This window comes from Benincasa hispida, chromosome 7, assembly GCF_027475165.1.
Source record: "Benincasa hispida cultivar pf3 chromosome 7, pf3_genome.v1.1, whole genome shotgun sequence".
Taxonomy (NCBI): domain Eukaryota; kingdom Viridiplantae; phylum Streptophyta; class Magnoliopsida; order Cucurbitales; family Cucurbitaceae; genus Benincasa; species Benincasa hispida.
Genome location: NC_143484.1, coordinates 37,647,095 through 37,660,294, shown reverse-complemented (window position 1 = coordinate 37,660,294; position 13,200 = coordinate 37,647,095). Strand labels below are relative to the sequence as shown.

The 13,200-nt window shown below is 32.5% G+C and overlaps 1 protein-coding gene across 4 annotated transcripts; it reads right to left on the bottom strand.

Moving 5' to 3' along the window:
• Positions 1 to 360: 360 nt before the first annotated feature.
• On the bottom strand, positions 361 to 12,399 carry LOC120080814 (amino acid transporter AVT1C-like). Of its 4 annotated transcripts, XM_039035462.2 has the most exons (12): positions 11,567 to 11,757; positions 9,387 to 9,736; positions 6,518 to 6,732; positions 6,289 to 6,312; positions 5,525 to 5,705; positions 3,113 to 3,338; positions 2,459 to 2,594; positions 1,954 to 1,973; positions 1,352 to 1,497; positions 1,218 to 1,261; positions 1,080 to 1,142; positions 361 to 802 (listed from the first exon to the last, which is right to left on the bottom strand). In XM_039035462.2, exons 1-12 carry the CDS (start codon positions 11,749 to 11,751, stop codon positions 704 to 706), a joined length of 1,689 nt encoding a protein of 562 aa, XP_038891390.1. In that variant the 5' UTR covers positions 11,752 to 11,757; the 3' UTR covers positions 361 to 703. The 4 variants fall into 4 exon arrangements, with proteins under 4 accessions (XP_038891390.1, XP_038891388.2, XP_038891387.2 ...); XM_039035460.2 differs by lacking the exons at positions 361 to 802; positions 1,080 to 1,142; positions 1,218 to 1,261; positions 1,352 to 1,497 and adding exons at positions 11,898 to 11,946; positions 12,078 to 12,399 and having other exon boundaries at positions 1,853 to 1,973; positions 11,567 to 11,764; XM_039035459.2 differs by lacking the exons at positions 361 to 802; positions 1,080 to 1,142; positions 1,218 to 1,261; positions 1,352 to 1,497 and adding exons at positions 11,898 to 11,946; positions 12,078 to 12,310 and having other exon boundaries at positions 1,853 to 1,973; positions 11,567 to 11,788.
• Positions 12,400 to 13,200: the final 801 nt, after the last annotated feature.

Below are 13,200 nucleotides of genomic sequence, written 5' to 3'. Positions count from 1 at the left end.
TTGTTACAAACCAAAATTCAGGAACTAAATTATTACTTTTACGAAAATTAGTGATTAAAAATGATTTTTAACCTATTATAGAGTAGGTGTGCACTATGCATATACATATTAGATTTTCCCCATAAAAAGTTCATTGGTTTGTTCATGCACTATCCCAATCCAATGAATAAATTAGTTGAACTCAATTAGATCAATCAAAAATTGACTTTGGACAAAACTTGTATAGAACTTAAGTTGAGCTTTAGTCGACCTAACTAATTAGTAGTTTAAATTATAGAAGTTGACCTTAGTCATTAAGGACATGTTTTCGATAAAAAAGTTCAAAATGTGAATTCTTATTTAAGCAATAAATAAAAACACGTTAAAATGAGTACAATTCAACTGATATTTATATTATCGATCTTGAAATAAGAAGTTCGATTCTCTCAACTCACATGTTTGTCAAAAACAAAAAGAATAAAAATATATCGAAAAACTTCCCAACAAAAAGAAAAACACAACACATAGAACTCTATAAATGATCATACTGAAAACCCTTGCACCATCACAAAAATTGCATAACTATCAAAAAGGGTGAAATTAAAAAAAAAAAAAAAAAAAAGGTCAAAATTAGAATTGGAAAGGAAGAACAATAAATATAAATAATGCAGGCTGGTGGATAAATTGCCATATTTTGATGCATAAATAATGCAACCCAAATTTCTCAGCTACTCAAATTCTGGACGATTTTTAAAACGGATGAATACGTTCCAAAAGCCGCTGCTATAAGCCCTATTATCATTATTATCCCACACACTATTCCCTGCACAAAAATAACCCACTTTAAATATGTTAGAGAAAATTCACGCACTTTCTTTTACTTATTTTTTTTATTTTTCTAATTTAATAACATACTCTAATATCTTCACCGCAATATATATCTCAACAAGTTATGTTTAAGTTGGTAACTAAGAGATGTATTGTTGACGAGCATAACTCAACGACTTCACTAAAAAAACTCAAAATGCCATTTTTCAAGTTTAGTTATATATTTTTCACACAACTTATATATCAATAATACAACAAAAGAACAACATTACCTGCAAACGCGTTACTTTTCCTTTAAGGATGCTCAGGAAACAAGCACAAGGAAGTATTAAACTCTGCGAATGAGAAGTTTTAATGTTATAAACTATATATAATGATATACAAACTCACATACTGTGCAGAAAACATACAATGAACATTGTCAGAAGTGACCCGATGAGCGACATAATCAAACCTGCGACAGATAATAAACATAAACAATCTTTAATATGACTCTTCAATGTAGATATCAGTAAGAAGTCAATACTTTTCGGTAAGTACTTACCAAAGAAAGGAATGCCAAGGCCCACAAGCAAGGTAGAGATGACAAGAGCAGTTCTAATAAGGATTGAGAATAATAAGAACTGGGGATGATTTGATGGAATCAGCTCCTCCAGACTCAATGCAATTGGAGTCAACGTCAATGCATACGTAGAGATTTCATTAAGAAAAAATCATCTGTTGTTCATTTAACAGAAAGATTATAGATTTCACCTAAACAAACAAAAAAGACCAACCTCTCTGCTTTAGGTCTCCAGAGTGTCCTTTTATCTTTTTGTTTGTTTCAATTCTTTTTCAAAATTCATCACAAGAAATTGGCTTACATCTGTCCAAATTATTTCCTAAATCTTCTCTGATAGTACCATTTATTAATATCTCTACAATACCTATGATATTCATTTTGTTTCCACAAAACACCTCTTGCCATTTTAGATATTGTGTCTCACTTGTATACCCTATGATCTTTGCCTTATCTAGCCAGTGTTGGTTGTGTTCCAAAACACCATTTAATATATAACATCAAATTGAACTGAAATTGGAATATAGCCCATTGAATCATCTATAATCTCACTTATGTTTCATCTACAATGGAAGACAAAAGGATATTTGGTAAATGGATTAACCACCTGCAAAGAACAAAATCAGAGACGAAGTATTAGCCACTGTTACAGAGAATAGGATTAACAAACAACAAATCTCAGCCACAGAGTTAAAAAGAACAAGGGAAACTGGTGGACAGAACATGTTAATGTTCATAACCTGCATTACTTAGCTGTGAATATTAAAATTGAAAAGTAAATTCCATATATCCTATAAAACCATCAACAGCATCTCAAATTTTTGAAGTAGGGATGTCCATTCTCCTCAAAGGACGGGTCCCGCGATTTGCCCCTATTGGGAGAAGAATCCCCCTGAAGCAGGGAATGAGGGAGGGAGAGTAGAAAAAAAATCTCCATAAATTAAACTCTTAAAGTGTATTCTCCATTCCTGTTTCCACCCATGAACATCGCTAATTTAAAGCACATATATGTAATTTTCACTTACAAATTATCCTTTCCTTCTAATTCACGAAAGCCATCATTGAAAAAGGGAAGTTGCACAGTGACTATACCGTAGTCCAGACGGCGATCTTTGATGCAACCAAGTTCTTCGGCAAGTTGAGAGTGAACTGAGACATCGTTGACTCTCCAAACATTGAATATCCCACAAAAGCAACTCCCGCATACATCAAAGTACAAACAATGAAACTGCATAATAATGTGAAATGGTTTTATTCACAGGAGGACATGAAACTTCATATTCATTAATTGACTTGGTGAACAAACCGCTGCCTGATGGCACACTGCACTTCATCGAATTTAGTAAAGAAAGCATCTTAGCCATGCATCTACAGGGTCTATGCAGAGTTTTTGCAAAATATTATAAGAGTAGCAGTCACACATAAAAAAAGGTTTAAAAAAGTGATGAACTTCAAACACTATAAAAGAGGCTTATATCATTTGTTTCAAGTACTATAAACTTAGGTGTACTAGCTCTAATTAAACTTATTTTTTGTATTCTCTAATCTGAGAGTGAGAAAAGAGGTACAAAAGTTTTAAGAAATCAGAGGGAGAATTTTGAGTGAATACAATAAATTTTCACAAAGAGGATGTCTTTATGTTCACATTAAGTGGTCATTGAAGATGTTATGAAGTTAAAATCTGCATAAAAAGGTCACGCTTATATACATATATATAGCTAATCATAGTTCAGCATTTTAAATTACCATGTTAAGAGAACTGAAGGATATTGGCTTGGTTTTGCCATTGAACTATAAATATTGGGGAAAACAGCGTGTCCAGAATAGCAGAAGCCATAAAGACCAACAGCAATGGGTAGGGTTGCAGGATTCAGTAAAGTTGTCGTCTCCTTCCCTTGGAAACCGACACCATCCACCAACCCAATCCAGAACAAGCATAGGACAACCAATATTGATGCGATAACTCCACCAGCTGAAATAACAAAATGGATGGTCCACGTATGTTTATAACCATCTCTCTATAAAATTATTGAATATGATAGCGCAACATCACCATAAAGAGCAAACAAGACGTTAAAGATAACAGTTTTAGAACAATAATACTTCCCTATACATCGGTTAGTGTGGATCTCCCACTAACTATTTGGTTTAGTCATGTATACCCATTGATCTATTTCTCTTTGCATTTAGTAGATAAGTAGGCTCTGACCTGTTAGGAGTGTGAATAAAATCCCATATTGATTAGGGAAGGGAATGATCATGGGTATATAAGGGTGAACAATTATCTCCATTAGTATGAGGCTTTGTAGGGTGAGACCCAAAGCAAAACCATGAGGGTTTATGCTTAAAGTAGACAAATATCATACCATTGTTGAGATATGTAGAGGTCGGTTGTCTTTATCAATTGGTATCAAAGCCTTAGCCTAAACCTAACCTAGTTGTGTGAGTGAAATCCTCAAATAATGAACAAAGAAATTTAAGGAGTCTAGTTCGTGCTCTATTTGGGTAACTTTGTTGGTTTCCCCTACCTTGACAAGAGCAAGTGTAATCATGCTCGTGCTCATGTGCTCTATTTGGATATTAACCTAAGATGAATGGGATGTGCCTCGAGGTAGAAGAGCAAGTAACCCGAGATGAACTATAGAGGTGCCTTCGGATTTAGAGCAAGTTCTCATAGTTGGAAGTGGATGGATATGTTCGAGGAGAGGTTCAAAGTGGTACTTTGTTCAAAGGGGAAGATTGTTAGGAGTGCGAACAAAATCCCACATTGATTAGGGAATTGTGGGTATATAAGTGTAGACAATTATCTCCATTGGTATTGAGACCTTTTAGTTTGAAACCAAAAGTAAAGCCATGAGGGTTTATACCCAAAGTGGATAGTATCATATCATTATGGTGATATGTGGAGAAGTTGCCACATTTTTTTTTTTTTGTGTAAGGGAAAGATCTATGGGGCTAAGTCCAACCATTGCTCTTACAACATGTAATCCTATACTGTATCACTTGTTTAAAAAGTACATCTATTATTTGAAAACTTGCAAAACTATTTTGGACCTTTTACAACATTTCAAAATTATCCTTAGAGTACGTCCGAAATCTTACATTAGCTAAATAAGAGGAAGATCTATGGTATATAAGTAAGAACTGTGTCTAATGACACGAGGCCTTTTGCATGAAACAAAAAACAAAGCCAGAAAAGTTCTGACTTATGCTAAAAGTGGACAATATTATAACATTATGGAGATATGTTGAAGGGTTTGTTGCCCTAACAAGTGGCATCAAAGCCATGCATTTACACTTATTCGTGAACGTGTGCCTCGAAGACATAGTCATTGTGATTTGTGGTCGAACTAATTGGACAGGGAATGGACTCCGGTGAAGAAGAGTTGGCTGGTTAATAATGATTGCTTGAGAGTAAATACGAATAGATGACTATTCAAGGGGAGGCTTTTGGTGGTCCTTCATTTGAAGGGAGGATTGTCAAAGTGTAAACAAAGTCCCACATTTGCTAGGTAAGAGAAATATCCATGGTATACAAGTAAAGACAACTACCTCCAATTTTACGGGACCTTTTGGCGAAACAAAAACAAAATTGAGAGTTATTGTCCAATGTGGACAATATTATATCAAGATATGTTGGAGGGCTCATTGTCCCAAACATAATAGAAATACACAAGAATGTTTGAAGAAAATTGAGATCTGGAATGGGTGAGTGACAATCGCCTGAAAAAATGACATGACAATGTTCTGGTTCTGATTTCTAATTTAATTACTCATTGTCCTAATTTTCATCCAATTTAAATAAATTTCTATAGTAATTTTGAAATGTTTACGAAAAGCTAGTGGTATTTTCACAACTTTGGGTATTGTTGAAACAAAAAGTGCAAAGTCGTGTAAGGGTATTTTTCATAATTTTGCCAAAAAGAAATAAAATTTAGCAACTAGCAAAAAGTTAGTAGGAGCTCTAACTAACCAGTGTCCTAAGGAAGTATTTACAAAAGTGTTTCAAGTCGTGTAAAGTTCAATAAATACGAATAGATACTTAGTAGTGATTCAAAGCTGCAGCATCAACAATGAAAGAAAAGCAGGGGATATGGAGATGATAATTCAAGAAATGTAATTCTGCTATCCTAGAGTAGTATTTTCTTTACCACTTACCAGAGATGTAGCTAAGAACAGACAGGTCCCGGAGATAAACAGTAGGAAGAACAGCAATAGCAGTCATCAAAGCAAATAAAAGATGTGCATTTAACTCATATCCACCCACATTTAGATGGGCATTTGGAAATAGAGAAGACAAGTTATCACTCTCCAAGATTATGTACTCAATACAAGCAGCCTGAAAGAAGATAAAATTCTAGTAACTCTCTTATAAGAACATTATAATAAGGGAGATTCAAGATAATTCTTATGCCTGGAATACTAATTATTCTAAGAAACGGAATGAAATATATATTTTCATAGCTGATGAAAATGAGCCTACATATATATTAAACCAATGCAATTCCATTAATATGAGAGAGAGAAAAGTATACTTTTCTGGAGTATTGGACGGTTAGTGAAGGGGTAGAAAGTTAGTTTATATCATAATTTTTAGTGAGATTAAAAAAAGACGGTAAAGATGTCCAAGCATAGCTTAGTAAATAAAAAACAAACTACTATTTCAAAATCGCTGGATACCTAACCCCACAATAAAATTAGAATTTTTAAAATTTGAGAAACCAGATCAAAACTATAAAATAAATTAATTCAAAACAATCCGGTCCAAATGGTAATTTAACCAAAAATTTCAAAACCCTAGTTGAATTAGTCAACATTTCAAAATCACCCACCAACACATCCAGCAATCATTGATTTAAATCAAATCAAAACGGAACAAAACAAAAAACACGTACTCACTCAATGGAGACAGCTGTACTTACGTATAATTCCAGGTACAATATTATCTGCATCCACAGCCGCAAACAAAAACAACTTAGTTACCCGCTTAAATTCAAATCCCACTTTACAAAACAAAATCATGGTTAGTTTATACACTTTTGGTTAAGTTACAATAAGTCCTTTTAACTTTCCAGGTTGTATTTAATAGGCATCTAAAATTAGAATAAATTATAAAATTAGTCTCTAAACTTTAAGATTTGTATGACATACCGAGATGGCGATTCGACCGGTGGTGCCGAAGGCTGCCTGGCCAATGTCAGGGTAAGTATCGAGCTCGGGTCTACTTTCCATACAGTCACGGAGGAGGAGTCCAGTGTAGTAACAGATCACAGCAAATATTAACAAAATGGAAAGTCCAAGCCATCCTCCCTCTTTCGCTGCATAAGGCGTCGTTAGTATTCCAACCCCACATAGCACATTTCCGCCTGTATCATCATCATCACCATATTCAATCTCACATATTAATTTAATTACTCATTGACTAATCTTAATAATACAGCTTTACCTTTTAGGGGCCGTTTGGTCAATGAGTGCAATGAGCTATCTAAAAGGAAGGGATACTAGTTATAAGGTTAAAAAGACATCTGACCCATAAGCAACTCTTTATTGTCAAGACAAAAGGTTGAAGCCTATACATATATGATATATCTATACAAAGTAGGAAGACCCCTTAAAGCAGCAAGTTGATTGGAGTTGAGAAAATTTTGTCCTCGTTAGAGCTCTTCACCCCAACCCAACTAGCTCTGGCTACAGTCATTCCCTTTCTATCTCGTCACCAATAGGAAATAAAGACTTCAATTGCCTTGCTAACAAAACCTTCATTGCAGTTTTAGGAAACCTCTAAGCACACAGTTTCACTTAGGAGGAGTATGCCAACATGATCTTAATGAGGTGCGGGGGCCTCTCAATGTCTTTCAAATTCAGTTAAAAATAGTATAAATTCAAGCTTTTTTTTTTTTTCAAGTAAAGGACCCACTATTTTTTATTTTTTCATACTTACGATGGGTCCTACCATTCTCAAGCCACAACTACACATACCTGCATTTCAAACACAAGTTATCCAAATCAAGCTACACAGTTCTTCAAAATCTGTCATCAAATCACGTCACACAAGTATGAGATGTCGAACTTGTACCTCAAAACAGCCTGAGTTATTTGATGTGTGTGGTTTATGTCAGGGTGCCGTGACATGAGAATAACATATTTGTGAGTAATTCTAAAATGGTTTAAATCATTTTTATCATTTTCAACAAGTAACAAAGCCATCAAATCAAAAGCAACAAAAACCCACATATAATGAGAGTGGAAAAACATATTTTCAGAACAAATAGCATCATTGAGAGGAGGTTAAAGTTAAAACATCATGATCAAATTTGTTCTCCGCGAGGAATATGACAAAATTGAACAATATTAACAACGTTCCCAACAAAAAAAAAATCTCCTCAATGAGAATTCCAATCTCAACAAAAGAAACCTCTTCCTTTTTCAAAAGTTCTATAACCTCCATCACATTCGATTCCAATTCAATAAGAGGATTATTGGCATACCACTCATGCACAATCGCACATAAGCCCTCCAACAACATTCTCGCTTCTAGCAAAATCAATTTTAATAGTATGTAAGTTTTGTTTAAAAATGTAAAATTAAACCACAAATCAATTCTGAATAATTAAAGGTATGTTTTGAATGATCTAAAAATTAGAAAAGTGATTTTAACTATTTTAAAATTTCTTAGACATGTCCGAAATAATCTTAATTATTAACCGATGGAATCCTATTAACTTAGTATATTATATTTCCACTGTCGATCTCAATATGGCTTGCAGGCAAAAGTGAATGGAGACCTGATTTCGGTTCAGGTGCTCAATTTTTATGTAGTGCTCTAGTGAAGCTTTTCCATGTGTGTGTTAGTGTGGGGTAAGGTTCTTGTCAGTAATGAGTCAACACTGAACACGCAAAACAGTCATTGAGAAAAAAAAAGTGAGCAGAGCATAAAAGCCACGTGACTAAGTTATTTTGCCATAGGCCAAACTTTAAAGAATCGCCGCAACTATGATATTTTTGGTACAGGGTCTAAGCTACTTCAGCAAAAGATCAATTATTTTCAAGCCGTTTTTGTAGAAAGAGAGAAGGAACAAAGGATAAGGCAAGCTTTATATATTGGAAAGGACAAATAAAAAGCATCCCCCAATTGTGTAAAACCAGCTGCTGAATTAGAGTGAAAAACGGGAAGGATGGGATGGCATGCAAACTATCACGTGGTTGGGCCCTCTCGTTCTGTTCCAATCAAATGCTGACAAACCCAATCAAACAATAACAAATCCCATGTGCCTGTACTCGATGTAGAAGGTAACGTTTTTTTTTAAACAACAAATATACACTTTTTTAAATAATAATATAAAATAATGTCTTTTTACATGAAATTTGGGAGGTTGATATCTATTTGAAAAAAAAAAATCATCTTTTCAAAAGAAGATTATGCTAAAATTCTCAAGAAGTGATGAATACAAAAAAGAACTTGAAATCATGAGTTGAATTTGAAAATTATTTTTCAGTAAAACAGCCCCACCCACACAAACACACACAAAATAAAATAAAATAAAAAATCATAGACTAAACCTATTGCATTCCATCCCTTTTCTCTATCCTAGTTTGTGACGTTGCAAACTCTTCTTACTTTTCAATTTAAATATTTTTGTTTTTAATTTTTTTTTTTTATGCGTGTCCCAAACTGATTAAAAAATCAACTTATCTCCTAACAATCACAAAATATAATTTTAAGAAAGTACCTGCCCATCTTGACCGCCTCACCAGAAAATTTCTCCCAAGTTACTCTAACTAAGACGCTACCAGAAACAGACACCCATGCCTAAGACATTAGACCACTGATGGAGAAGTCCTAATTTTGAGGCCATCTAGAAACTACCTAAATAATATTAAAAAACAAAAATAAAAGTACCTAAATAAACCATTTTTCGTGGGTTCATAGGCCGTACATCTACCTGTTACGATCGCATGCCTCCACCAAAATGTAAAACATAAATTTGTATTATAATGTTTTCATTTAATTAGGACTTACCATTAAGCATAGCTTGACTGAATGTGCTTCGACGTGCAGTGGGAAACTCGTGTGGAACTTTGGAAGGTCTGTCATCCTTTTTTATGGCTGATGGCCTCCTTGAAGTGAAAGGGAGAATCAAAGAGTGAGAGCTAACTCGCTGCGACAGCGGTGGTGGCGGCAGCTGCTCGTCTTTATTCTCGTCATCCACCGTGGGGAGCAGCGGTTTTGTGGAAGAAGTTAACGATTCTGGAGTGTGCCGTCGTGTTAAGGAGGAGGACAGAAATGAGCTGCCCCATCTTGATAAAGATGACGTTCCCAGTATCCCAATATTAGGCGATGGCACACTGCCCAGCATATCCATCGACTGCCTGAATCATATTATCGATAGAACCCAAATTCAGTGTTAACCAAAAGTACAAATCATCAAAGTTTAATACATTTTTCTCTATAATAATTGATTTAATTTTGATAAAATTAGAAGTATAATCTCTCTATTAAGGGAACCTCAAAATTACGTCGACTGACCTTCGAATTCTGTTTTCTATGTATCCCCAATTTGAATTTAAGCTTCTAAGATGCAAAATTATATTGAAAATGATTTTTTTTTTAAAAAAATATTAATACATATCATAAACTCCATTCATTACGTGCTATATTATATATGTGAGAAATTATATAATATTATAAAATAGTAATTATATTTATTCAGCATAATATTTAGTAAGAATTAGGACTAGTTTATAAAATATTGTTAAACACAGATTGAGTCATTAGTTAAATTGATTTTTAAATCAGCTACCAAATACAATGAAATGTAAAATACAATTATGTTTTATTGAATCTTTTGTTTTTAAATTTCAGTTAACATTTTCAAATGTCACATAGGTATACAAATTTCCGATTTTGTATCCAAGCATTGATCTTTAATTTTGTAATATTACTTACATATTCAAAATTATTAAAAACTGACCGTTCTCATAAATTTAAAATTAATTATAGGAGGATTTTTAAAAATAAAAAAATAAGTAAAACCATTTACATAAAATAGCAAAAATTTAACATTCGTTGATAGAAGTCTATCAATATCTTTTTTGTTATTTTTATAAATAGTTTGACATTTTTTTCTATTTATACATGTGTAATAGGATCATAAACTTCCAATTATTTTTTTTTTCAAAACTTAGAAAGTAAATAGACATAAGCCTTCAATTTTAAAACTTAACTAAAAGAAATATGTTTGAATAATGGTCTACGTCAGAGGTTCTCAAGTAAACTTTCATATTACCGGACTAATGGAATATAGAGATAAATTTTTATTTATTAATTAATATATAAAATATAAGGTGGGAAGATTTGAATCTATAATTTTTATTTATTACTTAATATAAATAAATAAATAAGGTATGAAGAATTGAATCTACCCGATTAAAATGCGAAATATATGTCATATTACTCTTAGCTATAAGCTATGCATGCACATATTGACAGGATAAATATCATAATGAATTAAAAGTTAGAATACACACGAATATGATGTCACCAAAATATTAATTAAATATTATACAAGATTTAATGACTGCCGTACAAACTTTAGGAATCAAAATATATTATTTAAATGGGTAGGAAATAGAATAAATAGACAATTTCAACTAAAATAAGATTTATTTCAATCACAAGTTGCAAACTGTCTTTTAGCTGATATTAAAATTTCATTGCTATTTTCACATTATCACAAAATCAAAATGTCGATATTATGAGTGATTAGACATTTTCATTATATCAAAAGAATGTCACGAATATAATATAAAACTAAATATTTTAACTAATTTAAAAAGTATCAATTATTTATTTATTAATTGTAAACTTTTTCGCAAAAATTTAAATCCAAAAGATAAAAAAGAAAAAGAAAAGAATGTGAAACGATCCCCAAATTCTGTTGTCGGCATAACTTTTTTTGTGACGAAAACAAAACTGACTAAAGAGATGATGTCTGCAAAAAGCGTGAGCGAATTGAATCCAATTTCAGTTGAAGAACGGCGAGCAAAAAAAATAGATCATCCGTGAACGACTGAGATTATTTTCTACGGATTAATGGAGTATTGAACAGTTTAGGGTTTTCTTCATCTCTAATTTTCAGTATAATTTCAAAGAACGATGCTATGAATTTGATTTATTGATATGAGAAGAGATTGAAATACCTGTAACTTTGTGGCCAAGCGGTGGTGTACGAATTAGGCTTGCTTGGTCTCTGATTTTCAGTCGAAACATCGGAAGAGTCTGAATCGTTTCCATCTTCTTCATCTTTGTTCACTACATTCTCCTGATCTTCTTCTTCGTCTTCACTCTCATACAAAAAACTCTGTTCCGAAACAGAACTCTTCATCTTCTCCTTCCTTCTTCAAACACAGAGATCGAACATACTAAAAATCGAATCAGAAGCAAAAGAAAAAAATAATATATCCGATGAAAATCACACAACACGGACACTCCAAACAAAAGAACTGGTAATGAATCGACGCGAAGGTTTACCAGAACACAAAATCAAGAGACGATTGGAGGTTTCAGAGAAACGATCTGACTGCAAGATAATGGTTATTAAGAGAGATAACAAAATCAGAGCGGTACAAAATAGAATAATTTGATCTGATTACGAATGATGAAAAGAGTGAAAAGATAAAAGAAGAATGAAAATTAATAGAGAAAGCAAACCTTGCTCTGCTTCTGTGTTCTCTGCTCTGTTTTGCTCTGCTTTGTAATTCATATAAAGGGACGAGAAAACTGTCTCTAAAGCAGCGATTAATTTAATTAATTAAAAGTTAAAAGTCCTGTTGTCTTCTTTGGTCTTTTGCTAATTTTAAAATTTGAAAAAGAGTTTTTGTTCTGGATTTTGTTTGGACCTAATTTCGAAAATAGCGAAATCAATTTCAGCCTGTTTTATTCCTAGTAATCCCTTTGACACACCAATAATAATAATAATAAAATCATAGTGATCTTGGATTTTTCTTTTTTCCAGTTTATCAAAAATTGGAACGATAAACTGGATATTAGTACTGGTAATCCATTTTAAAGTTATGTGAATTGAAAAAAAGGAATAGTTTTAGGGTATTTAACACAGATGTAACGTTTTTTAGTCTTATAGCACAATTAATAAGTCATAAAATTGATAGATTTTCGACGTGGGATTAGTGAACTCTTTGGCCTTATGATGAGTGGAGTTATCATCAAATTTCATTCTTTCAACCAAACATGTCCTTAGTTTTAATTTTACATTTATGACTCAAAGGTTATGAGTTCGATTATAAGTTACAACTCATAAATTGGCATTGTTATTTATTTAGGGGTGTTAAATGATTTAATATTAAATTCGCATTCACTTATCAACTTTAAGCTTTTGGTCAATTGATGATTTAAGTCGGTTTGTTAAGAAAGTTTTGTATTCAAATGTCTTCGTTGTTGTTTTCTCGTCAATTAATATTAATTTTTACTTGTTGGATCTTCGTATTTCAAATCTACAATCGAGTAGTATATTTGAAGTTATTATGAAAAATATACCTTAATAAAATTAATATTTCAACAAGCACTTATGATAACATTGATAATTTAGATTTTAGATTAATTAAAATAGGTTTGAGCATTCTAACAAAACTATAGAAAACGATTAAAGACATGTTTGTGAATGATTTTAAAATGGCTAAAATCACTTTTGTCATTTTCAAAATTATCATGAGACATGTTTGATGTTTCTCATCCTTCAAAACTAATTTTGATGATATAAAAAATATCTTTAAAAGTGCAAAATTGAAAACAAATTAATTTCGAGTGATTAAAAATG